The sequence below is a fragment of the Coniophora puteana genome, assembly GCF_000271625.1.
Source record: "Coniophora puteana RWD-64-598 SS2 unplaced genomic scaffold CONPUscaffold_6, whole genome shotgun sequence".
In the NCBI taxonomy this organism is placed as follows: Eukaryota; Fungi; Basidiomycota; class Agaricomycetes; order Boletales; family Coniophoraceae; genus Coniophora; species Coniophora puteana.
The window spans coordinates 1113882-1141855 of record NW_006913058.1 but is presented as its reverse complement, the minus strand read 5'-3'; the positions used below and the strand labels follow the sequence as shown (position 1 = coordinate 1141855).

The following is a 27974-nucleotide window of genomic DNA, read 5'->3' as shown; positions in this document are numbered from 1 at the left end:
TGCAAACAACTTTAGTCAGTGAGGCTGTTCAGGGCTGATCACGAATTCGGAGTGTGGTAGAGCAAGGGTTATTACAAGGTGTGCTATTCGGAATTCGATTACCCTCCTCGCATATGGGTGATATGAGCTCCAGAGCTGGAGCGCTTCAGCTTCAGAGAGCAAACAGACCAAGCATGGTCTATACTTGGTGCATTGGTATGACCAAGCCATGAATGGTATGTAGAGAAGAATTACAGTATTGCATGGTGGAATGAGTTTGCAGAGCTACGGTGGAACTCGCGTCGAGAAGTCAATGATGTTGGGGAAAAGCTGTTACAAGGATAAGGTCGGGGTTCAAAATCTCTATCGCCGCAGACATGTGGCAACGCCCTCTCAAGGTTGTCTCAAGATCTCCAATACACCGCAAGACACAAATGGCCGGACAACAGACTCCTCGAGATCCGATTCATCCCCCTCTCCGAATCCCTCCTCAACATACATCTTATCCATCTCTTCTTCCTCGAGGCTTTTAGTATTTATTTCACCCGTATATACACTCGCCTAATTACACCCACCCAACCCGGCGGTAGCTTCACATTGCAAATATTCCATTGCCATGCAACGAGACCAGAACTCGGACAGGACAACACGCTCAAGCCTCGACGAGCAGCATTCCACAGACACCTACATTGACGCGTCTCCTACAGCGGATCGGCAGCCAAGCGCTGAAAGTCAATTACCTCAGTGTTCTGCACCAAATCCTGCACCATGCCCCAAGACATCGGACTCCGAACCTCCCTCACCGTCGCGCTTTAAGAGCCTGATTGCGCCTTTCAAACTTAGTCTTGTTCTCGAGAATAAGGGCAATGTTGCCCGCGACCACCTGGCTTCGGAGCGGACGTACCTAGCCTACGTCAGAACCAGCCTGGCTTGTTCGAGCGCCGGTGTCGGTACGTTACTACCCCTTCTCTACTAGCCTTCCCAATGAATACCGTATTTTCCAGCTCTTGTGCAACTTTTTACGCTTTCCGCCAACACGCTGAACACACCTGGAATAAACTTGGAGCAATGGGCACGGCCGTTAGGAGCGGTGATAATCCTCCTTGGCCTTTTGGTCCTTATCTACGGTTCGTCCCCTTCAATTCTCTCAAGTCTGTTTTGACAATGACTTGTTACTAGGGGTCGTCCGGTACTTTACAACGCAAGCCGCTCTCATTCGCGGCTACTATCCAATTGCCAGAAACTCTCTTACCGGCCTTGCCTTCGTGCTTGGGACCATCATAGGTGTTGTTTTTGGCATCCTCGTCGCCGGCACGAAGTATTAGGCAAGCACACCGTCTCAACACCCCCATTACTCTTGCGCTCAGCCTCGACATATGCGACACGGCTGCGGTTGATGTTCTCGCTGCAGTGGGCGACAACCTAGCGTTGTTACCAGCTCCTGGTTCGACTTCTTCATTATCCGGTGACATATAGGACGAAACATCTAGATCCAGTGGATCAGTATTTTGCAGCCTTGCAATTGGGTATTACCAGCTTTGCAATCCTACAGTTACCCCAGCATCATTGCATACACTCCAGGCTTGAGTTGATGCAACGCGGGTCAGGTAGCTACACAATACATACGGTAACTTGCTTTTAGATTTGAAGGGACTACTTATATCTCATATTTTCGTGATGAAATACACTTGTTATATGGATCCTAGGGAAGAAGTTGTCATGAAGGGAACGTATTCCGAGTGCTGCAGTGACCTAATGGCGCTGCAACAAACGAGTACATTTACCATTAATTCGATCGCTTACAGGATGACGAGTTTTGAGTCTGCTAGGGTTTGTCTCTCGTGACGTCATTTCCAAAACGTGGTATGTACGAGAGTACCAGTCCGGTCCGGGCATAATTGTCTCCTCGTAATGCAACTTCATCTACAATGTCCAATGCAACTCACCGTCGGTCGGTAGCTTCCATTGAGAGCGAACGTCATTGACAGGATGGTCTCCCGGTCACCTGCTCTGAAGATCTGAGGTTTCGGTGGCACCTCCCGTCGGACATCCGTCCTTCCTCGTGCGAGTCAGGCTGATCTCTCGTGGAAAGATTTCCCAAGAGTTTCGTGGGTGGACGAGGATCATGCATTCGTGTTAATGCCCAATCGTACTGTTTCTTGAAGTTCTTTCAGTCCCTCTCGCCATACTAGCCGATATGTCAGCCCCTAAAGTTGCTCTCATCACCGGCGCTTCGTCTGGTACGCCATTCTGCAGCAGTTGACTCCGTCTTCGTACTGCGATTACATCCTACTAACCAAACAATCGCCTGCACTAGGCATTGGTCGCTTGACTGCCATTAAGCTCTCCGAAGCAGGATGGACACTCGCTCTGACAGCTCGAAGGCTACCTGAACTAGAGCAAACCAAGACGGCCTGCACTAACTCTGACAAGCACGTCGTCGTGGCAGGCAGCATCTCAGACGAGTCCTTCGTCAAGGATTTGTTCTCCCAGGTCGTCACTAAGCTCGGCAGGCTGGACCTCTTGTTCAACGTCAGCACGCTACACTAGTGACGCAGTGCATTATTGACTCGGTTTAGAATGCCGGCATAAGTGACAACGGAACACCGCTCGACGAGATGTCATATGATTTGTTCTCTTCAGTTATCAATGTGAACTTGAATGCCTCCTTCCTCTGCACTCGCGAAGCATTCAAGCTTTTCAAGGCACAGAACCCAACAGGAGGTATGTCCTGCCTCGGCATATAGGGTGCATCCCGTAAAAATGTTGAAAACTGGCGTAATCAGGTAGAATCATCAACAACGGCTCTCTCGCTGCCCATGTTCCTCGCCCACATTCGATTGCATATGCGTGCTCTAAACACGCTATTTCAGGTCTCACCAAAGCTAGCGCGATTGAAGGCCGCAAATTCGACATTGCGGTCACTCAAATTGATATCGGTGATTAGACTCACTAATTCATCAAAAACTCGCTTTGCTGAAGGTTCGCTACGAAGGCAATGCACATACCTCCATGGCATCAGGTCACACTCTTGGTGCACTACAACCAGATGGGCGCAGGGTAGTCGAACCCACCTTTGATCCAATCCACGTCGCCGAGACAGTTGTGCATATTGCGGCGCTTCCGAACACCGTCAACGTGCTCAATATGAACATCATGTATGTGTATTTATTATGCAAGTCGTGTAATACAGGGATGTTAATTGGTTGATCAGGGCCACCGGAGTTCCCTACGCGGGCCGCGGCTGAGAGCATATAAAGGGCTGAGAACTTGTGGAGTTGGGTGCAAGTAGGGGATGAGGAAGTAGGAATGAAGTGGGAATGTGAGCTAGGATGATGCAAGTTGGAGAGTATGAATGTTCTCGGAAGAATGCAGTATACATATGTGATGCAAGTACGTGTATGGCTTGTTGTGCTAAGTACATTACCAGTGAGACACCGAGCCCAAAGGAAAGAGAAAAAACGTTCTGGTTGACGCGCGACAACCGATGGGTATCAAATAGCGAGAAACATAGCAAGATGGCTGAGAACGATTGCTATGCTGTTTTCAAATATCATGGAAAGTCTTCAGCGCTTAACGCTTAGAGACGAAGATGAATGTAATGACCGATCGGCGACCAAAAAAATGCGGATAATAACCGCGGAGCGAACTTCAGTTACCCTTGACAATGTGAGGTTGCTGATTTGTCATCTGATCCGTATTGCGATGTTTAGAAGAGGGAGGCCGACAAAGCCAACCTCCTGCTTCCCAGACGCGACCAGGCTTGTAGATCTCCAGCTTTCTCTGATTACGATCGAGGGTGCCTTTGAGTATGACACGAAGGCGGTCAAAATCGATTGGTTTTAAAAGCCAGCCGTCAAAGCCATAGCTGAGAAGCTCCCCGCGTTGATTTTCGAATAGGGAAGCAGAGACAGCGAAGATGGGTATGCGCCCGTTAAGCACTTGGGATTGACGACGTTGCTCCTCGGGAAGTTGGTCGGGTGGGGGACGAGTGGTCTCGTGCTTTCTGATTTGCTCGGTGGATTCAAAGCCATTTAAGATTGGCATTCTAAGTTAAGTCAGCTTTGACAGCTCCGCAACAGGATGTGGGACTGACTGGATATCCATGAGTATGCAGTCAAAACCATAGTCAGACTTGACTGTGTCAAGGCCCTCTTGGCCGTTAGTGGTCCCGACGACATCGTGGCCGTCCTTTTCTAGCCGTTTCGAGAGGATTTTTCGATTGATGTCATTATCCTTTAGACGATGATGTCAGTATTGCGTAGAGTCTAAAACACAAATACAGAACCTCCACGACGAGCACTCTCAGTGGTGGGAGAAACCCCGATCCAGTTTGGAGAGAATGAACCGACGTATGGGTTGTTTTCTTTTTGCTAGCAATATGCTTTGTGACGACGTCGTCGTCAACAGCCTGCAATCTCGCTGATGGCTCTGGCAACGCTGGTAGCATCCGATCACTTCCATGGTCGGACAGCGATCGACGATTTGGGGATAGTGACGAGCCGGTAAAAGCTTCAAAAATGTTGTCGATCTCGTTTCCTGAACTTTGGCTGTTGGTTCGTGACTGAAGACACAGCGATGAAGAGGACCGCGTCTGAGCGGACGACGACCCTGACGCATCCGAGCCGACATTCGACAGCTCCAAGGGAATTAGGAAAGAAAAGCGGCTTCCAACACCTACAGTGGATTCCACCCGCAGTTGTCCGCCTAATTGTTCGACTATCCTTGCCACCACAGCAAGACCCAAACCTGAGCACTTTATATCAGCAAACAATCTCTCCATATCCAGATACGAGACTAACCGACACCCGGAACAGGGTCCCGCGGGTCCGCAGATTCGACTTGTTCAAATTCCCGGAAGATGCTTTGAAGCTTGTCGGGAGGGATGCCGCACCCGGTATCCGCCACTACAATCTCGACGGCTGTCTGCGATGATCGCCGAAGTCCTTGAGGCTCCTCAAATGTACGACAGTGTACACTGACGGATCCCTTCGATGTATACTTGACTGTGTTCATGGTGAACGCTTTGTGCAAAATCGACATTTCCCAGTACTTACGTGCATTCGCTGTTAAGTTTGCAACCACGGTCTTGATCTTTTTGACATCACCGAGTACACCTTTGGGACCCTCCGAAGCGCTGACACGGAAATCAATGAGACGTCGGGCTGCCTCATTGCTATATATACGGGTAGCATCCTCAATAGCATTACGAAGGTTGAATGGCTCGTTGAACGATATTTCATTGCCGCTTTCCAGCCGGGTAAGGTCCTGCAGGTGATAGCATGAGAATCAATCCTGGATACCCTACTTCACACTCACTAGGAGATCGTTGATGGTGAACAGGAGATTCTGCAAAGCCAATGAGGATGTTCGATTCATCGAACCGGATTACTAGCTACATACCTTGGATGCCGTATGCGACCTTGACAAGTGATCCCGAGTCTCCCCGTCAAGCTGAGAGTTCATGGCCAACTCGAGGTAACTTGCCAGATATAAGTTATAAAGCATTGTAGGAAACATATCACTGACTTTATGATATGGTTCAATGGCGTCCGCACTACAAGGATAGCATAAGTAGATGTTTAAATTCTGCGTATCGAAGGCTTCACCTTCATGACTCGCGTTAGTTAAGAGAAGGTTGGTCAGGTTTGATGTTTGCAGAGCTGATTCCTTCTGACGCCAGACTTCGATGAACTAAGAAGACGGTCAACCTGGCATGAAGCGAAATCTGCCGTAATCGCCAACCTTTCCGTACAGCAGGGCAAGAACACCAGCGGTTTCAAGTTCTTCCTCAGTCCATGCTCGAGAACGACCAGCCACTGTCTCAGACCACGTCCTAAACGACTTGCGGGGTTCAAGACTCTTTGATGGAACCTTATTTGGTCTGCCTGCCCACTTCACGTTACGGGGCTGACCTTTCCGTAGCATCGCGATAAAGTCGTTACCCCCAGTTGACAGAGGGACGTACAACAGGCCAGCAATAACTTCGAGGCCGGTCGAAAGCTGCAAGTCGGGGAAATCCTTGACGAGTGCTTGAGATACTTGTATGGTACTTCATGATATAATTCAATCTCGAGGTCACGCCGAAAATGCAGGGGACATACTCGAATTGCTTTAGGCGAAGGTACTCGGCCACCGCCAGAATCTCCTGCCCATGAAGATTCGGCCCAAAGATTTTAGCACCCTCGCCGATAACGAGAATGCCGTAGTCAGCGTCAAATAAGGTGAGAAGGTCGTCCGCGTTCGAGACGATATATCCGCTTGAGCTATTGTCAGGTGTCATGGGGTTGATCTTAAGAAACCGATGATGAGCTCCGGAGGACTAAACGTGGATTTAAACATACTAATCTCCTTGTTTGCAAACGACGTGAATAACTCAGTCGCTCGATGTTCCGTGATATAGTTTGACTGAGCAAGCGGAGCATCTGCCGAACAGGAAAAGATACACGCATTCCGTGACTTCCATGGGAATGGCACGAAACTAAACCCCATAGTTGACCAAAGGCAATTACCGACTATAGTCTGTGTCAAGAACAGTGAATGGGCTCAGGTCAACGTATACTGACCACCGACAATGATGCTCGGACACCCATGTTCTCTAAATCTAGATATAAAAGATGAGCTGTATGTTACCTTCTACACGGTAGAGGAGACAAACATTTGATGTGTATAGGGCTCATGGCGCGCAAGTATGAGTGAGTCATGTCCTATATGGCTTGAATAGGAGGAATCAAGGCGAAAGCGCTTTACACACCAGAGGTGCCTTGAGATCATCTGTATGTCGTACAACGATGCGGGCTGTCGGTTGATCTCGGTCGTACAGCATACGTACTGTGTCTGCAAAGCGTCACGAATTACGAGATATGTGGATGACTGACAAAACTCACTGATAGTATACAACTGACGAGCCTAAAGGATAATGAATATCACGGTTTTAAAGGATGAACCTCTGAAGGCATGATACATACCTGGGCGGGAATATCGGACGCGGGAAAGTGGAGACCGTTATAAAGTTCATGTGTCTTACTCCAGTCCACAAGTTCCGCGACGACTTGACCGTTCCATACCTCATCAAACTGATAAACCATTACTCGATGAAACTGCGTTAGGTCCTTGATGATGCCGACTACGACCTTCAAGCACATATCCAAATCGGTGGTCGAGCCCAACTGTTCGTTAATCTGAGCCATAACTGCGAAAACATCCATCATGCCGACTCCAGTAGCTCCAGCCTTTCGTCGACCGCGTCTGTTGCGTCCCGGGCCCGTACTTGCTGGTGGATTAGACCGACTGGGGACCGAAGAAGACAAGCGACGCAGCCGTTCCAATGCGGGTATGGGCTTCGCATAGTTGGTTGTGCTCTCGAGGATATCTTCCGCTGACGGCTTCCATTCTTCATCTTCAGGATTTGTCTGCGCTACAGGTTCACTTGGCCATTGACTGACAGCAGTGAAGTTGTTAGCACCAACGACAGTGGACGTGCCAACATCAGCTGAGACCAAGGTTTCACTGGAAGCACCGGTGGAGTCGCTACCCGGAGTACTATCGGAAGGCGAGAAACTACCCGTAACAATGTCATTAGAGATAGGATAGAGAGCGTGCAGTGTGTCGAGCTCGAGCTCAAACTCAAGCACTATGAGGCCGGTTCCCGCTTTGGCTCCAGCATCAACTTCTGGTGAAAGCACTACAGGTGCTCGATGCAATGCACACCAGCAGGTCCACTCGCGCCGCCCTAGAGAACGATTGCTAGAGGCATCACCACTGCCAGGTTCACCCCAGCCACTGAGCAAAAAGACGTGGGGGCTATCCTCCTGACCATCAGCGTTTACATACGGTTCACTTAGGAACTGAATATTGTCCCAGAGAACATCCGCTTGGGTATCTGGCAGGGCATCGGTAAAACACTCCAACGAAAACAAGTACTTCGGAGATAGGCCAAGAATTTCGGTGGCATTCTATGGTAATAGTCATGATCAGAGCTCTCATGTTGCGAAAAACCTTACCTCTGACACTTGACGGACGAGCAATGTGCCTTTGTCAGGATCTTCGTCAACTGCAATCAGCACACCAAACCCCTGTATTGCCCCAGGGGTGCGGATAGGCTGTCGTATGTAGCGAAAAAAGTCAGTTCAGGATTAGAGTGCAGGTATGGCGCGGAGCGCACCTCATCTTCACATCGAGTGAGCTTTCCCTCTCTCCCGGTCACAACGTGATGGCCATTCTCATCCTCAACATGGTGGTACCGACTAGTGATCAGGCGTTCCTCGTCATACATTCGTGAGCTGCCGTGGGCTACACTTGAAAGCGACGACGACGGTGGGACGGAGGACGAACGGGTTATGGCGTTGCCATCATCAATCCGTTCCGCCCTGCCTTGAAAGTAGCCTCCAGGTTGTGATTGTTGTTGCACCCAGCTGGTGATTGCTGATGAACCGGAGGACGTTTCTCGATCACTCGGTGCTTGAGCCGGCGAGGAAGGTAGGGGCGGGAGGTGGACGTAGCCAAGCTCCGAGGAATTGAAACGATGTGAACTCTCCTCCGCGGAGATACTGAAGACACTCGAATCTGTAAAGGCATTCGCGGCAACTTGTGACAGCTGAGCTGGCCGCCTGCTGTTCATGGTGCCGGCGTATTCTGGATCGCTGTCGGGGGTCAATGGACGTGGGGGGACGGGTTCGCCCATCGGACCGGCAATAAAGCCCTCGGAGACAGGGGATGTGGAATCCGCAGTATTTACGGCCACTTGATTTGATTCCCCGTCTACGTCGTTATAGGGCAAGGGCCTGTACTGGACCTCTGGTGGCCGGACAGGGGCAACAGGGACTGGAGCTTCCGAGTGACTAACAGATAGGTTGGCGAGCGATTGGCGAAGGGCCTCTGACGATTCACACCCTGGAGGGGTAGAAAGGTTGGCATGCTGTGGGTCGTCTTGGTCTGCACCATTTGCTGGCTCTAGCTGAGAAGGATGTTCTGGATCAATGCTTGTGTTTGGACGAGGTTGTTTTGGAAACCAATGGAGTTCTGTCGTGACACCTGGACTTGGGTGATGTTCGTGCTGATGGGACCTTGATATGTTTAGGGCATGAGATGAGTGGGGGAGAAAACGAAGAGATGACATACTGGTCTTTGTTACGGTGTATGCCGCTGAAGAGGGATCTAATTGGATAGACGAACGAGGATGAGCTGTGAAGTGAAGGGGACGACGGGGGCTGTTTTTCTGAGTCTCCGTGTCCTGGTATGTTCGGAGTGTCGTCAGCCATCGCAGTTGTGTGCAGAGAAGGTCTGCGATCGTTTCGACCGTCAAATGTCGACTGGCGTTGGCCGTTCTACCCAATGTTTTATTAATACTACCGCATATTCCCAAAACACCAATCTCCTAAACGGGACGTTGCAACACCACCTCGGGCGCACGACGTCATCGATTCCAACTTTTACATCTTATCCCATTTCTTCACCCCTATTACGTACTGATCCGACCGGCCGTCAACGGGAGATTTGAAAAGTCGGACCGTATGCATATGTTCTACATTCCAAATGTTCGCCTCATCATCTCGTGCACCCCCTCGAGGAGACCGACACGGTCGTGCGAGCCGGCCAGTGTCTTGAGCCAGACTGCTCTTTCTCCAGATCCTTCGAATGTTTCTATCGTCCCGAAGCCGTCAATCGTCTCCCGCTTCACCAGCGAGTCACGCGCCACCTTCCGTTTCAGGACCTGTTCGCTGTTCGCGTTCCACTCTTCCAGCGTCCATGAGCTCATCGCCGCGTTTGAGGGTGCATCCACACCAGGCAAGAATGGCTCGAGGAGCACTCCAAACAACGCCTCCGAGTGCGCAGAACACACGTCCCAGTCGTTTTCAGCGTGCAGGATAAGAATAGGGATTTTGATTCGCTGGCACAGTACCCCATCTTATGTCAGTACCTCACGTTTACAACAACTACGTCAACCCTTGGGGGACAATGACCGGTAATTAGGCACAGCTTCACTTACAGAGATCTTGCTCATCGTGTTGAACTCATGCACTAGGAATCGCTTGTATGCATCTGTAATAGAAAACCATGCCCTTCATCAACCACACGCTTCATATCGCCGAAAGTCATCTCTCGCACCAGTTGCACCAGGGATCCACGTCAGTGGCAACATGAGTGGGAATGTGCCGAAGAAGTAATAGTTATCGATCAATCCTTGTAGCGTCGAAAACGGTGACATGAGCGTCAGACCCTTTGGCCGAATGCCTTCCGTTGATAGCTGGGCACCCAACGTCGCCGAGACCGCGGTACCTAAGCTGTGGCCCACGATCAGGATATCCTCTGCCCTTGCGCCCTGCGAGATGAGCCAATCCCATGCGGCACGCGCATCAGTAGCCAGACCGTCTTCAGACGGCTTGCCCTGGCTGTCGCCGAATCCGCGGTAGTCAATGGTGAAAACGTTGGCCCTCAGTCTCGACGTGAATGCAGAGTATTGCTGGACCCGAACATGAAAAGCACGCGTTGCAGCGTTTCCATGGAAAAACAGTATGGTCGGATACTCCTGGAGGGCCTTGGCGATGTTGGAAGAAGCAGCATCCTTAGCTGGAGGAAAATCGAGTTGCTGGTATAAAGGATCTGCGAGGATAAACCATGCACCAAGCGTCACGTTGTCGGGAGTCGTGATGTAGAGATTAGCAGCCTTGCCCGCTAGCCATGAGCGGCAAATGGAAGCAACGTTATAGTTGGGAGCACACTACCGGTATCATTTATACACGAACGTACGTGCTAGACCATACAGCTCTGGCTTATCAAGCTGGCCCTTCCATGGTATCCGTATCGCGTTCAGGAAGACGGCGCTGCGTTTGAGGTGGACTCAACGGGAATTCCAAGGTCAGTGACGGGTGTTTTGAGGCTACTCACTGTGTCTGGAAGTATGGCAGGGTGAGCAAAGCCAGGACGGCTACGTATACAGTACCAAAGGTGACGAGCCCGGTGCGGAGTGCAAGTAGCATCATCGACGGATGTACTAGCTTGAACAGAAGAAAGAATATTTCCAGGGGAAACACGGCGACGCGACAAGAACGGATACTGAGTTAACATGCACGGAGGTTGACCGTGAGGAGACTGAGGATTCCTTACATTATTCCGTCAACGACTGGCTTCTATGCGCCTTGGCTCGCTCTCTTGAGCCTCTTCCGTCAGGAACCCGCGGCCGTCGCTGCACCCACTTGCAATTGCTTGGAGAGCCATGGCAGTCTACAGCGAAGCCCAGGTCCTTGATCGGCCGCCCGAGTCCGGCGTCGCTGACAACTCCGTCAGAGAACACCCGGGCCTTTCCTCCGCGGATGCCTCCACTACTCTTCGCAACGGCTCCAATCGCAAGAGTCGCCTGCCTCGGTTCATTGCTAGACTCGGCGCTGGAATCAGGCAGGACGTCCGTGCTCGTGCGCCCTGGTATAGGCGGGATTGGACCGACGCTTGGAACTACCGTGTCGTACCCTCCACGGCGCTCATTTTCTTCGCAAAGTAAATCAGTCCATTGATCCCTTTTCAGTATGTCTTGTGTCTCACCAGATTTTCTCAGTGTCCTCCCCGGCATTGCATTCTCCTTAGACCTTATAGAAACGACCCAACAATACGGCGTTGCAGAAGTGCTCATATCATCATTCATGGCTGCCTTCGTTTTCTCTGTCTTTGGAGCCCAGCCGCTTACAATTGCGGGCGTCACTGGTCTGTAGACTGTCACTTGGCCTCGCTCCTAGCTCACATCCACACAGGGCCGATCACAGTTTTTAACAAGACAATTTACGACATCATAGAGAAGCAACCTAATCCACCTAATTACCTTCACTTTGTCGGCTGGGTCTATCTCTGGAGTGCCATCATCCACTGGGTTACTGCCATACTCAATTGTATGTCTAATTCTCTGAGGTATGCATTGACGTCACTAATGTCCATTCTCAGGGTGCAACTTCCTCAAGTATGTCACTCTTTTTTCATGTGACACTTTCGGCTTCTACGTCTCTTGGGTCTACCTCCAGTATGGCATCCAAGTCATCACCCGACAATTTTATACATCCCCAAGCACAGATGGCCCGCTCGTTAGCATCATCTGCGCCCTTCTCATGCTCGTCACGTCGTTCCTCTTTCAAGCGCTCTCCCAGACACCCTACTTTCATCGACACGTTCGTCGTTTCTTTGCTGACTATGGCATGCCCATCTCTCTCGTGGCTGCCACGGGCGTCGCATACTGGGGACGCTTCAATAAGACGGATCCCACCACGTTACCTGTAGGTGGTGCATTCCAAGCCGCCAATGGCAGAGAGTGGCTTGTCAGATTCTGGCAGCTAGAAGGCAAGTGGGTCGGCGTAGCCTTGCCTTTTGGCATCATCCTCTGGGTCCTGTTCTTTTTCGATCATAACGTTTCTGTGTGTATATTCCTATTCGGTGTGATTCAGAATTCAGATGGCTTATTTCTTTGACTCAGTCTCTTATCGCGCAAGGCTCGCAGTTCCCACTACGAAAACCGCCTGGTTTTCATTACGACTTTTTCTTGCTCGGAATCACCACTTTCATTGCTGGCCTCATCGGAGTTCCAGCTCCTAATGGGTTGATACCACAAGCTCCTATCCATACCACTTCACTACTTGTCATGGGCCGCCCAACTAAAAAAGATTTAGACGAGGAAGAACGTGTATCTGGCTCTCGTGCACCTGCAGAGGGAGAGAAAGGGTCGTATGATCCGGCGTTAGCGCAAGTTGAGGTTCCTGTAGCTGTGGTAGAGCAAAGAGTGTCCAACTTGGCACAAGGTGCTCTCTGCCTGGTCTTGCTCACCGGGCCCTTCTTGCACATCCTTAGTCTCATACCGAGAGGTGAGGCTTTTCTTTCTTTTCTTCTTTCATTATGACCTACAGTATTGATGTATGAACAGGGGTACTTGCCGGACTGTTGTACGCATTTACTAGTTCGTTCGTCTTCTCCGTTCTCACGCCCTTTCAGCTGGTTCATGGGTGCCGATGCCCTGCAAGGCAATGGAATTACCGTGAAGATTTTGTATCTGATCCGCGATAGGTCGCTCACACCCCCCGACGAACCGCTGCGCAAGGTGCGGAAATCGCGGCTTCTGCTTTTCATAGCAGTACAGCTTGTTGCCTTCGGGGCGACGTTCGCTATTACGCAGACCATAGGTCAGTCTACGGCTGCGATCATCGATCATTGCTTCAACGTTCTAACGAATCCCGTAGCCGCCATTGGATTCCCGGTGATAATTTTACTGCTGGTGCCTATCAGAACCATGCTCGTACCTCGCCTACCATTTACACCAGAGGAGATAGCCATTCTTGATGGCCCCACCGCCTCACCTTTCGTAAGTCTTCCCAGTGCCTTGCTTGATTGATCCTCTCACTAAGGATCATCAGACAATGGAATCTGTTGGCGGATCTCTTTAGCACATTTCGAGAGCTGCTATCAAGGAAATAATATGAGATACAAGCAAGGAGGCCCCCTCAAAATAGAAGCTCAGCGCACGTTTAGAACTCTCGTACTACTACAGACAAAGACGCTCAGTGCCTGTTCATTAGCAGCGCATACGCATGTCTACAAGTACCGCATTCACGCGTATATATCAGTGGCTTGTTCCTTCATTTGTGCCTTTCCCGCCTTATCCGAACAAGCCCGACGATGTTCCCAGCAGACATGTGCGCATGCGATCCCAGTGATCATCCGATCGATGTGGCCTGTCAAAAGCCAGCGTTTAGCGCACTGACTTCTCATGACGAGAGCTTCTCGGCCTTCCGCCGCGGGCATGCAGACACGTATATGTACAAGGATGCGCCCTCTGCGTCCCTTGGATCTCTTGTCCTGCTCCTCCCCCGAGTCGTAGGTGTGAAGGCCGATAGCCGATACTGGTGTGTATATGCATTGACTCTACACGGATTGTATTCCCAACTATTTGTACAGATCATCAACATGTCCAACGACGGTCAACTACTAGGTGTCGCGCTCATCATCCGACATGGTGATCGCCAGGAGTTTTGGCAGAATCCCGACACCTACAGCCCGACGGCTACCCAACTTACACCTTTAGGAAACGTTCGCTCCCCTCATTCTTGCCCTTCTAGCACGGCGAGCTGACATGCTTGATACTAGCAACAAGAGTTCCAGCTAGGGAGCACGCTGCGTTCTCTCTACCTGAACGCTTCCTCGCCTTCCTACATTGCTAACATCAGCACGGACTTGTTTGATCAAAACCAAATTTATGTTCGTGCAGACTTTGGCGGCGAAGACATGGTCATCTACGACTCGTGCGTTTCTGTGACGCAAGGAATGTGGCCGGTTACGTCTTCGAACAACATCACGATTGCGAACGGAACGACGATCGTAGCACCCTTGGGAGGGTACCAGGTAAGCCTTGTTTTACTACGCACTCGTACTACTGGGCAAGTCTCTTATCGGGTCTTAGTATGTTCCTGGTAAGCCGCACAAATTCTCCAGAAATATCATCCCTCGCTTACTCTCCATGAAGTCGACGCAGTCGATCCCGATGAAGACGTATCTCTGGAAGGTTTTGATGACTGTAACGTACGGAACGAACATCTGGATTATTTATCTCGTTTAAATTACTACTTTCAGACTTTCGATGATCATACGACAGCGTTTTATAACTCGACCGCTTTCCAACAAAAAGCTCAAGAAAGCGCTGACTTCCTGAATGCTCTGAAACCTTACCTTGGTGGACGATCTAACTCGCTGCAAAACATGGTCAGCCCACTGTTCATTATGCTTGAGGCTTTTTGACTGACTGCTGGTGAAGTGGAATGTAGGTGTAACAGAGTGGTCCGTGAGCTTGACTCACCGGTTACTAGATTTACGATTACGTGAATGTGCAAAGCGTACACAACTCTACTTTTGCCCAGGAACTTCCCTCCACATTCGAGGCACAGGCCCGGGACCTGGCAAACTGGCACGAGTATAATGTATTCAGTTCCTCCAACTTGGGTGGTATTGGAAACAGCAAGTCTAGTTCATATTGACACCAAGTGCGACTTTGTTGAAGCCTCTCCGCAGTCGCAGCCCAAGCTATGCTCCCTACGATTCTCGTCGATTTGAGCGACATTGCAAACTCTTCTAACCCGACTTTGCTCACGATCACTGAGATATCCTACAAACCTTTCCTCTCCCTTTTCAATATGACGGGAGTCGCTGCTCAGAACCCTGAACTGGCTGGTTTGGGTACGTTCTCCAGCCACAGCAACGGCCGCCAAATATGCTGACAATAGATCAGTCAACTATGCCGCCGCGGTGGCCCTCGAGGTCCGGCAATCCTCATCAGGGCAGCCTACGATCCGGTTTAACTTCAAGAACGGAACTGATGAAGACTTCGTAACCTACAACTTCCTCAACCAAAATGGTGACGTGCCGATGTCGACCTTCGTCGATAACCTCGCGGTATGCGCTGGTGTTTATTTGATTCTAATTCGCTTATATAACGCTGCATGTAGCCCTATGCCGTGAACACCACCGCAGACTGGTGTTCGGTCTGCTCTAATTCGCAAGACCGTGGATGCGCAGCCCTGACCCTTGCAGAAGACCAAGGTCGTGCATCGGCTCACACTCGCATCAGCCCCGTCGGCGCTGGATTCCTCGGCGCAGGCTTGACTGTCGCAGTTTCCCTACTGATGCTGGGCGCTCTCGCTTTCTTCGGATTCCTCTCGTTTGGTAAACGTCGCCACTCACGCAAAATCCACAGCGACGACGAGGTAAGGGACAAATTCAAATTATTTTTCTTTGCTTTCAAACTAACGCCATCCCCCTAGCTCGAGCTTAGGAAGTAAATGATATTATGATTCTTGAGTAAAAGAGATCTAGCATAGATTGTGCGCTAAAAGTTGTAATCAAAGCCCATGGGCATCCGTGTAGGTTAGTGCATATGCAAACATTGATGATTCTCTGGTGTCTCAAGATGTATTGTCGAGAGTCGTACCTCGCTCGCAGTTAGTCGCTGTCATCGTAATCCTGGTTTTCATGGAACATATCTGGAGTTATGTGTCAATCATATTCAAAAAAACGTGTAATGAGGGCTTTACCGCTGCTATTACTATCATCCGATTCTTCTTCATCTGGATAATCATTCCTGTAATACTCCTCGGCTGCGTTGGATGAACAAAGATCAGCTTTGGATTCGTGAGCGAGACACACCGTTGGAATCCTCATCCGCTTCATCATCCGGCTCAGATTCATCAGTGTCACTATCATACATGTCTGATGCAACAGGAGGAAGCCCTGACCTAGAGAGGGAGTACGGTCAGAGAAGGCGAGATCGCCGACCATTGACCACCTACAGCGTCGCGACGTTTGCAACGCTATTCCATTCGCTGAGAGTGGCGGGTCGTCGGTAGAAGACGTCCCAAACATATTCGTCTTGTGCCCCTTTGCTTATAGTAGGCCCAGGAGATGAAGTTGTTGACCGAGACATTATACCGGGAGCGTCGATCTCATTGACTAATCACGCATATTTGGCGTGCACATTGTCAATAAATGGGGAAACACTCACGCCTGAGGTAATCCTGGAGCATCGGGAGGAACTTCTCCATCTCGGGGTCTAAGGCAGGCTCATTCATTCCAGAATTGTCGAGGATAGCATCGTACATCTTGAGCCCATCTTTGGGCGGGAGATCCTTCGAGGATATAACCTTGGGCCTTCGAGAGGAGGTAAGAGATGTAGATATGGAGAACGATAAGTAAGAGCGTCACATACGGGCTAGTCATAAACCTTGAAGACTTGGGTTTCTCTTGCTCAGCGAGCGGCCGTACCTTGTAACGTCTCGAGGGTGTAGGTAATTGTTTCAGCGGAGGATTCTGAGGATCCTGCTGCGGTGAGACACGAGCATTGTCGAGCTGCGACGTAGATGTTTCTGGGGCATTGCTATATAATTGCGAGAGGCGAGACTGAAGGAAGTGAAATCCTTGCACATGAACTTGCTTGTCTTGTGGTGAGACTGGCGTTGACAAAACACACCTGGAGATCTTTCCGGAGTTGCTCATCCCGCCATGCGACCTCTTCCACCGTCTCGGCAAACTGGAAGACGTCGAGACCTTCACGCGTCTTCTTCCTCCTAGCCTTTGACTCGACGACTATGATAACGACGGTTTGTATTGAGCCATGATAGTTGGCTATCGTTCCCCTGGAGAACATACCTAGCGCATCCAGTGGCTCGTCAGTCCTTTTACGTTTGATACGAACGATAGTATATCCCTGTGGAGTTGAGGAGGTTATCGAAGTCATGAGATGGATGAACGTAACGCAGCCTGCTGCTGACCGTACCAGTACTGGATTAATCTTGGGAAACGTGGGGGTATATCTAAGATCATGTGACTGAGAATGACGTAGAACATACCAGCTCAAAGGCGAATTCATATCATAAAATCATAGCACGTATCGTTGGAATGTTCAGGCTACAATCGTTCCAATTCTGAGGAGTAGTCTTCCGTATCGTACAGTCACTCATACCACATTTGCTGCTAAAAACTACATTGTCCCAGTCAAGTCCCAGTTCACTCATCACCGACAGGTCCTTCTTCGCCTGGACTACCAGCCGTTCTCCAAGCAGCGAGGATGAGCTCGGCTACGTCGTCTATGTTCTGCCCGTGTTTCACGCTCGTGAATATGGTCGGCCCGTCACCCCGCATAAGCTTTGCGTCGCGCGACATCACTTCAAGCGACGCGTTCACATAAATGGCAATGTCGATCTACCAGAGTTTCTCAGCGAATGATTGTAGGGAAGGTACATTCTGCCCACCTTGTTGATGACAAGTAAGTCTGACTGCGAGATGCCGGGTCCACCTTTACGCGGGATTTTGTCGCCACCCTACATTTGATCATTTGGTTCGTGCCTGTAGATCATCGGCGACATCGACACTCACAGCAACGTCAATGACATATATAATGTAGTCCGCGAGCTCTCGAGAGTAGTTTGCAGCAAGGTTGTCACCTCCACTCTCTACGAAGAGGAGCTGGCAGCCATACTTGGCCTGGAGCGTCTCGAGTGCACCCATGTTGGCACTGATGTCCTCGCGGATCGCTGCATGTGGGCATCCTCCTGTCTCGATGGCGAGGATTCGGGATGCCGGGAGGGCTTTGTTCTTGATCAGAAACTCTTGATCTTCTCTGGTAAAGATGTCGTTTGTAACGGTAGCTTGATCAACATTGTATTAACCCGTATCAAGTAATAGAAGACGAGCATACCGATGTTATGCGTTTTGCGTAAACGCTGGCAGAGGGCAAGCGTAAGCGCCGTCTTGCCAGATCCAACAGGTCTAGGATCGCCAGGTGTCACGAAGACAATCGATGAGGAGGGACGGGTGTACGTACCCGCCTATGCCGACAGTGAAACCTCTCTCTTCGAAGTTACGAGATGAGTAGTCAGGCAGGTCTCTCTCCGCAAACTTGCCTACGGAAATATCGGAAATTAATCTATAATAAAGCAGGTGACAACAGATGGGGAACCTACCGGCATGGTCGAGATGCTCATGAGTATGACCATGCTCGTTGAGATCGTGCGAGTGCAGTACGCCTGCTGTCTCGTGCGCGTGAACGTGAGCACTCTGGCTTACAGCAGATGTTCCGAGGTTGTTGATAAACTGGGCGCTCATGTTGCGAAAAATGTTTCAGCCTGGTAAAGGATCTATCCTTGGAGTGCGAAAGGACAAAGGGATTATAGTCCTTACCCACCTATTAAAGTTATAGACGAAGCTTTTCTCACCTTACTGGAGGTCTAGAGGAGGACGGCACCCTACGGCACCGGTAGCTAAAGCATGCTTATCTATAAAAGCATCCGCTCGGTAACGTTGACGCGAGCCACGTGTTCTGGCTTGTGTCACTAGAACTTGTCTGGGGCGCATGAAACGGTCGAGCGCGTCGGCTCTCGTGGCTTATTCAAGCTCATCTGAAGATGACACAGTCAAACCAGAACAGAAGAAGAGGTAGGCATACGCACCACAACGTCGCTCGAAGCCATCATGACCTGTGTTTGTCAGGAAAAAGCTGCCATCTCTCCCGTCCTCCTTGACTCCAGTAGTGCCCGTTAATGACCCCGCTCTACACCAAGGAAGAACGCGCTCGACTCCCCATGTCGAAGGACAATTCGCCACTTACATTTATGTCCCACTCTTCCTAGATCCCAGGTCTCCTCTCGTTGCCCTCATTGATGACGTGTTGCACGTCGCAGCCAAAGACGTTCCCACCATACACCCTCTCGGTGTACCAGTCCAGGATGGTTCAGCAAGCTCCATCAAACCAAAAAAAGAGCTTCACATCTCCCTCTCGCGCCCTTTGTTCGTGAGAGCACACCAGCGCGAGGACATCAAGCGTGCCATATCTGCCGTCGCGCAATCCTACGCTCCGTGGGTTCGCCACCTCACCAGTCCCGCTGACGCTATATTAACGGAACATCCCGCTTTCACAGCTTCAACGCTTCTTTTGCCTCCTTTTCCGAGCTAAAAAACGATGACAGCACCCGAATATTTTTGGCTATGGAGATCGGCGCCGGACATGCAAGCGTGAGTTGACATATTCCGTCACTTTAGCATTGTGCCCCGAGGACCAATTTTTCTAATTCCGTCTTCTTTTCAAGTTGTCATCAATGTCCAACACCCTGTCACCCGCCCTGAGTGCCTTGAGGCAAAGCCAATATTATGCAGATCCGCGATTCCATGCCTCCATCGCATGGGCCCTCATTGACGCTAACGGCGCGGAAGATGATCAGGAGGGCGCGGAGGCGCCTGCTTGGGACGGCGACTCGCCACCACCATCAAGCAGTCATACCAACAACACAGCGCCGGGACGCCGCAAAATTTCTCGTATATCCCAATTCCCCCCGAGTCTTGTTCAAGGCATAAACCAGGCATTCGGATCGCGGCTTTCTTCCACTATTGTCGGCGCGTTTGAAGCAGATCGGATCTGTGCAAAGATAGGCAATCGCGTCCACTCATGGCGGCTACGAGGCGGCCTCCGTTGCTAAATTCACGGGGATCAGCGCTGCCTACCCAGCACGCTGTGCGGTCCGAGTGCCAACCATGGCGGTGTCAGGTCATCGAGACGACGGCGTTCAAACACTGTTCAAGCAAGCTGGCTGCCCAATTCGTCGTAGATTAGTCCCTATGATATCGGCTATATTTTGTTTTTTACGATCCGCATCCTTGCTCGGGGCGTATGACTATAGCAATATTTCTTGCACTCCCCGTCCGCTGATCAAAGATATTAGAAAGTTCCGCTTTCATGCTAGCCCTTCCCTTGGCCTTGGCCTCCGCCAGGCTCTCTCGTAACCAATCATACCGGTCTAGGATGATGAGACTTTCGATCAGCGGTCCGAGCAAACAGCGCAGGACGTGCAAAACACTCAGGCGTTGTTCCAGTCCCCGCCGCTCGTCGACGCTGATCTGAATTTGCCCCAGTTCGTCATCTTTCACATCCATCTTCTTCAATGCATGGGTGACAAATGTTTGCCAATCTCGATATGCTGCGTTATTGAGCTTTCCCAGTCGGCGATTCTGAATTGTCTCGCCGATGCCTTGCAAGCCTGGGTCATCCAATGCCCCGTCTACTTCGCTCGAATTCCTGAATCCCTGGTCGCGATTACGTTGTAAAACGATTTGCAATAGTGCCCGATAAACGACCTTCTTAATCGCGAGCTGGCAATCGTCGTATGCCTTGTCATCTCGCAACCACTGCGAGGGCACCTGCGCAGCCAGCTGTAGATGTGCCAACGACAGTCGGACCCGCCCGTTTTCCCCACGAAGAGCGCGCGAAAGCGGGAAATCTGAAAAGATACTAGCCGTTTCACTTCAATACACTTTACGTTCTCGCTACGACGCACCGCCCGCAGACATGAGGTTGTAACAGCAACCGACGATCACGAGAGCCCGCGGAGTCCAATTTGATTGCCCGTCGCTCCCAGAAATGTACTTGGATAAGAACGTTCGGACGACGTTGAGTGTGAGAGAGCCGCATGCGTGCAACGCGACGAGCAGCACAGGAACAGCGTCATGGGCACTGATATGGAGCTGGCTGTGAGAAGGGATGTGATGACTAGACTGCTCGAGCCAGCTGTTTATGGTGAAATTGAGCGTTTCGGGGGTAATGTGTGTCGTCCAGTGGGTCAAAGAGCCCTGGCAAGACTGCGCGACATTGCGATCATGGTGTCCAAGATCTGCTTCCTGTATATCTTTGTGTAGGATGCCGTCAGAATCTTGTCGGAGTTGTCCTATGGCATCTTTTGGGTCCCGCTTGTTTCGACGTTTCTCCTCCTTGGATTGCCATCGTTGTGCACCAGTCGTCTGAACCTCGTTGAAGTCCAGAGCGAGCACATGTAGTCCCAGGTCCTGCAGGCCACGCGAGAGGTACCCCTGGGCACAAGTTGTACCACAGTTATCACAACAAAAGGCAAGCAAACGACGCTAACCTGTCCTGAGCCAACATCAACGACATGACGAACGTCGCGCAACTCGTCGCAACCCAGAGTGTTAGAGATGCAAGACACCATCCGTTTAGACTCGTGCTCCTTCTTGGGGGACATGCCATGTGTTCTTCCGCTAAGAGAAGGACATGTCTCTGAAACACCAGAAATCCTTCCCATTGAGTTAACGGTGATAATTGAACACGACATAAACCCGTACCCCAGGCATCAGCGATAGAATGTGGAAGCCGATCTAGCTGCAGCTCGCAAATAGCATCGATTAGACGGAGGAGTTCCTTGGGAATGAGATCAAAATCTGGTAACGGCTGCAAGGGGTCCGCTTGAGCATGGCAGCGCGGAAGGCTTAGGGCAGATGAGCGCTCACAAGCGAATCGAGGACTGTTCCGCCTTGTCCTCGAAATTCTATCTGACCATTTGAACGCATATTATAGTATTGGAGGAGAGTAAGCCAAGGAGGGTGATCGTCGGGCATCCCGGCCCAATCCCACCAAGGGAGCCAGGATGCCGGTGTCTGGAAGTTGGACGCGGCGAGATCATTAGGATGAAGAGAGAGTAGACTAGAAGCCAGCGACGACGACAGACACGCCCATATTTCTTTTGTCTGCATCGGATTGCAGCCCGGTCAGCTCGGCGAACGTTGCTGAGGGGTGTCAAGGTTGTTGCCGATTTGAGATGCGTTTATGAAAGGTTGCGGTGGCATTCGTCATAGCATTCTATTGATTCTATTTATGTTTCACCGTTTTCCCCACAGGGCGTGTTGACGTTGGGTTGTGCCTAGCTATAGCGACGACAGCATGCCCTGCTATTTCCAGAAGCCAGCTTGAAACTGAGCTCGATTCCGTCTCTCCCTGCCCCGTTCAAGCTGGATCCGAGCAAGCGCTACCCATGGACTTCCTGCCCTCCTGGTCGATGCAGTCTGGTCTCCTCCTTCTCTTTGTAGCCCTTGCGTCCCTTGCCTTCATCATCCAGGACCTGCTCAAGCTCTTGCTAAGGCAGTATGTTTCTCCTCTTCGTAACCTCCGTGGTCCCCCCGTCTCTTCACGTCTCTTCGGCAACCTCAAAGAGATGTACAACCAAGAAAACACCGGCCTGCTTGCTGACTGGGAAGCAACGTACGGCCAGGTCTACGCTTACAAAGGCTTCTTTGGTGGCTCCCGTCTCATGGTAACCGATCTCAACGCATTATCCTACATTCTGGGAGAGCCAGACCTTTACCAGAAGCCCCGCTTCGTCCGAGATAACCTCGCAGCCATGGGTGCCGGCCACGAAGGCCTCCTCACCGTGGAAGGTGACACACACAGGCGGCAGGTGAGCCGACAGTACTGTGGCTGGCTTCAACACCTAACACAACATTCAGAAAAGAATCTTGGTAAGCGTTTTATAGAGGGCATACCGGCCGTGCTGCAATTCTGCGTAGGGACCTGCATTCGGTGGACCACAGATCAGAACATTGTACCCGGTTATATGGCAAAAGGCTTACCAAGTAAGTGTAGATCCTTGGTGGCTCATAACAGCTATTGAACTCGTTCAGCTGAAAATGATATGGCTCGATAAAATCACGAACAACGGTGATAAAGAGTCTTGTGAAGTTGACGTTCTGTATTGGCTCTCCAGAGTTGCGCTGGACATCATAGGGCTCGCCGGTGCGTCATACTTCTCGCTCGTTGATTCTGAGGCAGAAGGTCAACTCTGGTTAACAGGCTTCGGATACTCGTTTAATGCCCTCACTGAGCCAAACAACGTACTTTCGGAGGCATATGCTGCCATCTTTTCCAACGCTCGAAAGCTGCAAAGTAGGACCATATTCGAATCGTGGATACCTTTACTGCGGAAATTCGTAAGTCGCGGCACCCTCAGTCGCCCCAGCCTTTCGCTGAATCCCCGCGATGTAGCGCCACGAAAGTTCCGAGGAGAAAGAAGCCCAGGCTATTGTGAATCGTATCGGAAACGAGTTGATTGAGCAACGAAGGCTGGACTCCCTTGAGCAAGCGAGCAATACCCAGAGTTCAAAGTCGACGAATAAAGATCTTTTGAGCATCCTTGGTGGGTTCGATGGCTCTTGTGTACAGCCCTTCTAGCTTAAACTTACCACTACCACTCCATAGTTCAATCAAATCTTGCGGCGTCAGTAAATCAAGGCATGACTCTCCCTGAGGTTATGTGTCAGATTTCCACCTTTTTAATCGCCGGGCACGAAACCACCGCGTCGGCGCTCACCTGGTGCATGTACGCTCTTGCAAAGTCTCCTGCCAGTCAGCGCGCCCTCCGTCGCGCACTGCAGACCATCTCTCCCGAGTCGGAGACCCTGGACGACGAAGTGGACCGGCTACCCTACCTCGATTGGGTAGTCCGAGAAAGTCTACGGCTCCATGCCCCGATAACGTGGACGATGCGTGCGGCAATGAGCGACGATGAGATCCCGGTGCAGCAGCCCTACTTGGATAAACACGGCCGAGAGCGGACTTCTATATCACTGAAGAAGCACGACATTATCACCATTCCTATACAGGCAATCAATAAAAGCAAGGTATTATGGGGAGAGGACACCCTCACTTTCAGGTACGGATGGTGCCACACTCCCGGGTCGAAGTAGTACCTTCTCGTCCGCATTCTGATCCTCCACCAGACCTGAGCGCTGGGAACATCCCCCTGAGAAAATCAAGATGATCCATGGTCTTTATTCGAACACGATGACCTTTCTGACCGGACAACGCAGCTGTATCGGCTACAGACTTGCGCTCGCAGAGTAAGTTTAGAACAACACAGACTGAGGTTGCACCGGACTTCGCCTCGCGTTCTTTCCACGTCCAAAGCGTCAAGGTGATGAAAGGCGCCAGTTCCGGGTGTTCCTCTCGGCGCCTCCTTGCCTGCTGTTACTCGTGCGTTTGGATGGCCCCAAGCCGTCTTAATATCGATGCTCTGATGCCTCAATTTGTCGCGGCCTCATTCTAATCATTGATCATATCCATGCTGAATGAATCTTAACCTGGTAGGATAAAAATTCTTCTGTACGTCCTGGTTCGGGACATCGAGGTCTCCATAGATCCCACAATTAGTATCGACAAAACGTTCAGGTGAGCACGGTGCTACTACGCTATATACGGGTGCTACGCATGTTCGAGGTATTTCCTCGGACAATCGTGCCACTCGTTTATTCGATTCACGTATTCTGTGTGCTGACCGACGCATGGCACCCAGCATCGTTGCTCGACCCTCGGTTCAACCGGACAGGTCGCGTAACACGATGCCTTTGCTGCTGCGTGCAGTCCAGGCTGTCCAGCAGCCCTGATAGACTAACTATGTGAGGTAAACCCGCGACCCTGCAAGTGATCCAGAGATTTTTGCTGACTCTGGTCGTGTTGCGGTTATGTGTGCTGCGTACATACTCATAGCTCAGGGGTCTGTAATGAAATCCGAATTGGACGGAGGGCCGGGGATCCGACGAGTGTGATTGTGCGACTGTCGGGAGCCATCGCAAGGACGCAGTGACTTCTATTACCGAGTGGACCTTGTTCGCTACGAAGTCTATCTTTGATGTATGTAGCAAGGCAACCCTGTCTGATACGTTTGCTGGGGGAGATTTGAATTTCGTGACTCGACTGTTTGGACGTTCCTTGGAAAACCCCACCCCGATACTAGAACTTTGCATGGTTACAAATTCGCTCGTGTCACTCAGGGGGTAAGTACGCAGCTAGTCGCTCGTTGAGATCAAAGGAATGAATACATGGTATGTGACCAACATCTTCTGTGATAGTTGGTGCTGTGTTGCACTGCCCATACGTTCCCACCCCTCGAGATGTATGACGATCCGGCGTCTAGCCCCGCTGCACCAGCGATGGAGTCGGCAACTCGCGATGGGGTTCTCAGGAGAAGAGAAGGTGTTGCACAGAGATCAGCATATAGTGACATCTCATCAAGCGATCATCAATGCATCAGATTAGCTTCTCTGCGGCCGGCGACTCGAATTTCATCCAAAGGAAGACCAGGAACTTTCCATATCCGCCTCGGTTGCTATTACGGCACTTGTTCGCTTGTCGAGTTGTCAGGTCTATGGGCCGTCCCTTGCCAGGCGATTGATTGCGTCGACAAGTCCGTTGGCCCTGTCTAGCGAGCGCCTTGCAATTGACCTCGGGGCGGACGCGGGGTAAATCACGCAGCGAATGTATAGGGACAACCTCCACTTTCCCACTCGTCCGCAGTTTCCAGTCCGTCATATCCAAAAGGCCACGGAACCCATCGAAACGCCCACTCCTCTCTGCGCCACGCCTTGGAGATACAACCCGACAACAGAACACAAGGCTTGACCTATTTGGCACCCATTCTACATGCCCAGTAGCCTGGTGGGAGTAACATCGGGAATTCACTTCAGCGAGAACCGGTGCTTCCGACGCGAACAACTGCCGATAAAACCCTTTCTTTATACATCACAAAAACACCCCAGCGAAATGAGCACTAGCACGGTGATATCGTGATATCGTTCCTTCCACACCCACTACTGAAACATTACCACAGATCCTTTAAAGTAGGTCGTAGGTCAGTTAATATACTAATATTATTACATGAGATGGAATTTGAAAGAGCAACGTTGCGGAAGATAGTAAGCACATCGCCCGCGAGGGAAAAACCATTAATTAGTCATTAAGAGCCCGATAGGAATGTCCTTGGGATAGACCACCTTCACTGTAATAACCGTGCGCCTGCGAGTCGCTTGGATGCGGGGGCAGTCTGGTAGAACCATGAGAAGGGCTTGATACGTATTGCGAGGACATCGACGAGTGATGTTGGGGATACATCTGGGAATGATGGCCAGCAAGGTTTTGAGACCCATATGGGTTAGGCGGCAAGGTCGGTCCCGCGGAGATGGGCATGGTAGAGGAGAGATATTGATTGGAGTGGCCACCAGACTGACCATGCTGGGGACCATACGATAGCCCTGCCCTATTCTGGGATAGTTCCATACTATTACCTCCGTTATACGGGTGAGTGCCTCGACCAACAGGCTGCCCAAGCAGAGAACGGCTGTTGGGCCCCAGGTATTCGTTGCCAGCGGAGCCATGCTGTGTGGCGGGCATAGACTGTAAGGACATTGGGTGATACAACTGCAGACTGTCGTTGCCAGCTCCCGACTGACGACGGCCATTCATCGGGTCGCTCATGCTTGGGACAGCTGGCTGACGAGAACTAGGAGGGTATGGGGCGGACGTCGTCGGCGCTTGCTGCGCCTTGTGGATCGGGGCCAGAATTCGACGGCGAGCCTACGTATACAGTGAGAAAAGAGGATAAAAATGGGGAAAATAGTAGACACGCACGTTGATCATCCAGTTCGATACCTGGCTCATGCTCAGACCGGTAGCGTGGCAAAGTTGCTTTTTCTCCTCTTCGCTGGGGTATGGATGGTCAGAATGCCGATGAAGCCACGCCTTGAGGTAGTCGGTCGTCTCCTTGGGCAGCTTGCCTCGTTTACGCGTGGGGCGATCGACTAGTGTGGAGCCGCTAACGGGTCCTTGTTGAGGGGACCGAGAAATAGGCGTGCCTGACGAGACTGGAGCAGGAGCAAGCTGGGGAACCGGCGTCGGACTGGAGTTAGCATTGTAGGAGTTGCTGTTACCGGGCGGAAGGACATAATCCTGAGGGGGGAACGACCAGTCGTCGGGCTTACCCCCAGATCCGCCAGTAAACCCTCGACGCTCAGGTGGTCCGGAAATACGACCACCGTTGTTGCTGTAGGGAGGTGATGGGTTACTGCCGGCACTGAACGAACCGTGGCGAATAGAGTCGTCGTACTTCTGGCCATGGCCTCCGTTAGCATTATGCCCGGGGGTCGAACTGGGCCTGACGACGCCGCCAGGGGCGTTGTGCCAGGAGGGATGATCGGAATACGGTCCAGGGGGCCCTGGCGGGGCCGTGCCTTGAGAACGGGATTCTGAGACGGACTGCGAGGAAGCGAAGGCGGGAGAGGAGGAAACTTGGACACTAGCAGGGGCGGAACCGGGGAGCTGGGTATTGCCATAGGGAGAGGGCTCTCCGTAAGAATAATTAAGATGGGTATCTAGCCTGGGGCGACCGGAAGCTTTGTCGTCGCTGGACTGAGGGATATCTGAGGAAGGGAAATGATAAGAACCGACGTTAGGCTGTGCCCCGGGAGGGTTGGCTTTGCGGAGACTGGGAGAAGGGTATGGAGAGTGTCTGTGGCGTCCTTGGTTGGAGTCCGGGTTTATGGGGAGGGAGGATCGACGCATTTCGTTGCGGTAAGGATCATCGAGAGCTGCAAAAATGGAGGGCAACTGGATCTTTGTGTCAACGCCTGGTTCGACGGCTGACTTGTCGTTAGACTGATTGCTGGCAGCGTCCAACTGCCATTGGTCGTTGCTATCCGTGGGAGCGGGTCGATGCCGGGCCGGCTGTGGGGAGGAGGAGGGAGAGCGAACGCGCTTTTCGCCACGCGAGGGGACGCTGCTCTCGGTATCCGGGGCGGACGCAGTGGAGGTTGACATTCGACGGACAGAATAATCTGTTTGTGGGTCGGATGGGTGGCTGTGGGGGCCGGTTATAGCT

The 27974-nt window shown here is 51.3% G+C and overlaps 9 protein-coding genes across 9 annotated transcripts; 4 read left to right on the top strand and 5 right to left on the bottom strand.

The window, feature by feature from the left end:
- The first annotated feature begins 449 nt into the window (after nucleotides 1-449).
- CONPUDRAFT_104558 (uncharacterized protein) lies at nucleotides 450-1403 on the top strand. The gene is made up of 3 exons (XM_007770460.1): nucleotides 450-929; nucleotides 984-1106; nucleotides 1159-1403. Exons 1-3 carry the CDS (start codon nucleotides 596-598, stop codon nucleotides 1302-1304), a joined length of 603 nt encoding a protein of 200 aa, XP_007768650.1. The 5' UTR covers nucleotides 450-595; the 3' UTR covers nucleotides 1305-1403.
- A 556-nt stretch (nucleotides 1404-1959) lies between these two features.
- CONPUDRAFT_104552 (uncharacterized protein) lies at nucleotides 1960-8814 on the bottom strand. The gene is made up of 24 exons (XM_007770459.1): nucleotides 8144-8814; nucleotides 7983-8081; nucleotides 6948-7934; nucleotides 6867-6888; nucleotides 6734-6816; nucleotides 6638-6686; nucleotides 6546-6583; nucleotides 6324-6494; nucleotides 6084-6271; nucleotides 5725-6031; nucleotides 5589-5673; nucleotides 5509-5536; nucleotides 5383-5461; nucleotides 5299-5328; nucleotides 5037-5247; nucleotides 4782-4985; nucleotides 4268-4728; nucleotides 4076-4215; nucleotides 3194-4027; nucleotides 2975-3137; nucleotides 2766-2918; nucleotides 2559-2703; nucleotides 2297-2511; nucleotides 1960-2219 (listed from the first exon to the last, which is right to left on the bottom strand). The coding sequence occupies exons 1-19, from the start codon at nucleotides 8660-8662 to the stop codon at nucleotides 3631-3633; spliced, it is 4098 nt and encodes a 1365-aa protein (XP_007768649.1). The 5' UTR covers nucleotides 8663-8814; the 3' UTR covers nucleotides 1960-2219; nucleotides 2297-2511; nucleotides 2559-2703; nucleotides 2766-2918; nucleotides 2975-3137; nucleotides 3194-3630.
- Nucleotides 8815-9452: 638 nt separating this feature from the next.
- CONPUDRAFT_165461 (alpha beta-hydrolase) lies at nucleotides 9453-10958 on the bottom strand (the record flags this gene model as incomplete). The annotated part of the gene is made up of 5 exons (XM_007770458.1): nucleotides 9453-9868; nucleotides 9968-10020; nucleotides 10087-10653; nucleotides 10729-10802; nucleotides 10867-10958. The coding sequence occupies 5 exons, from the start codon at nucleotides 10956-10958 to the stop codon at nucleotides 9503-9505; spliced, it is 1152 nt and encodes a 383-aa protein (XP_007768648.1). The 3' UTR covers nucleotides 9453-9502.
- Nucleotides 10959-11064: 106 nt separating this feature from the next.
- CONPUDRAFT_82277 (uncharacterized protein) lies at nucleotides 11065-13578 on the top strand. Its single transcript, XM_007770457.1, has 9 exons — nucleotides 11065-11472; nucleotides 11531-11676; nucleotides 11724-11858; nucleotides 11911-12374; nucleotides 12434-12818; nucleotides 12878-12896; nucleotides 12946-13133; nucleotides 13191-13312; nucleotides 13365-13578. The coding sequence occupies exons 1-9, from the start codon at nucleotides 11195-11197 to the stop codon at nucleotides 13392-13394; spliced, it is 1767 nt and encodes a 588-aa protein (XP_007768647.1). The 5' UTR covers nucleotides 11065-11194; the 3' UTR covers nucleotides 13395-13578.
- A 250-nt stretch (nucleotides 13579-13828) lies between these two features.
- On the top strand, nucleotides 13829-17164 carry CONPUDRAFT_82276 (phosphoglycerate mutase-like protein). Its single transcript, XM_007770456.1, has 17 exons — nucleotides 13829-13853; nucleotides 13906-14037; nucleotides 14095-14349; nucleotides 14408-14417; nucleotides 14471-14526; nucleotides 14578-14706; nucleotides 14759-14764; nucleotides 14811-14958; nucleotides 15013-15177; nucleotides 15230-15393; nucleotides 15447-15704; nucleotides 15762-15980; nucleotides 16032-16094; nucleotides 16144-16644; nucleotides 16703-16893; nucleotides 16964-17079; nucleotides 17143-17164. The coding sequence occupies exons 2-12, from the start codon at nucleotides 13915-13917 to the stop codon at nucleotides 15777-15779; spliced, it is 1332 nt and encodes a 443-aa protein (XP_007768646.1). The 5' UTR covers nucleotides 13829-13853; nucleotides 13906-13914; the 3' UTR covers nucleotides 15780-15980; nucleotides 16032-16094; nucleotides 16144-16644; nucleotides 16703-16893; nucleotides 16964-17079; nucleotides 17143-17164.
- A 188-nt stretch (nucleotides 17165-17352) lies between these two features.
- On the bottom strand, nucleotides 17353-18731 carry CONPUDRAFT_104541 (urease accessory protein UreG). Its single transcript, XM_007770455.1, has 6 exons — nucleotides 18456-18731; nucleotides 18317-18395; nucleotides 18191-18261; nucleotides 17869-18140; nucleotides 17745-17813; nucleotides 17353-17694 (listed from the first exon to the last, which is right to left on the bottom strand). The coding sequence occupies exons 1-6, from the start codon at nucleotides 18595-18597 to the stop codon at nucleotides 17500-17502; spliced, it is 828 nt and encodes a 275-aa protein (XP_007768645.1). The 5' UTR covers nucleotides 18598-18731; the 3' UTR covers nucleotides 17353-17499.
- A 484-nt stretch (nucleotides 18732-19215) lies between these two features.
- On the bottom strand, nucleotides 19216-22059 carry CONPUDRAFT_104536 (uncharacterized protein). Its single transcript, XM_007770454.1, has 7 exons — nucleotides 21784-22059; nucleotides 21619-21724; nucleotides 21405-21553; nucleotides 20820-21348; nucleotides 19578-20762; nucleotides 19410-19503; nucleotides 19216-19347 (listed from the first exon to the last, which is right to left on the bottom strand). Exons 1-5 carry the CDS (start codon nucleotides 22024-22026, stop codon nucleotides 20128-20130), a joined length of 1662 nt encoding a protein of 553 aa, XP_007768644.1. The 5' UTR covers nucleotides 22027-22059; the 3' UTR covers nucleotides 19216-19347; nucleotides 19410-19503; nucleotides 19578-20127.
- A 245-nt stretch (nucleotides 22060-22304) lies between these two features.
- CONPUDRAFT_90258 (cytochrome P450) lies at nucleotides 22305-24708 on the top strand (the record flags this gene model as incomplete). Its single annotated transcript, XM_007770453.1, has 9 exons — nucleotides 22305-22727; nucleotides 22837-22902; nucleotides 22951-23062; nucleotides 23120-23256; nucleotides 23312-23462; nucleotides 23525-23978; nucleotides 24046-24165; nucleotides 24413-24493; nucleotides 24618-24708. 9 exons carry the CDS (start codon nucleotides 22305-22307, stop codon nucleotides 24706-24708), a joined length of 1635 nt encoding a protein of 544 aa, XP_007768643.1.
- A 1342-nt stretch (nucleotides 24709-26050) lies between these two features.
- On the bottom strand, nucleotides 26051-27913 carry CONPUDRAFT_153794 (uncharacterized protein; the record flags this gene model as incomplete). Its single annotated transcript, XM_007770452.1, has 2 exons — nucleotides 26051-26674; nucleotides 26729-27913. 2 exons carry the CDS (start codon nucleotides 27911-27913, stop codon nucleotides 26051-26053), a joined length of 1809 nt encoding a protein of 602 aa, XP_007768642.1.
- Nucleotides 27914-27974: the final 61 nt, after the last annotated feature.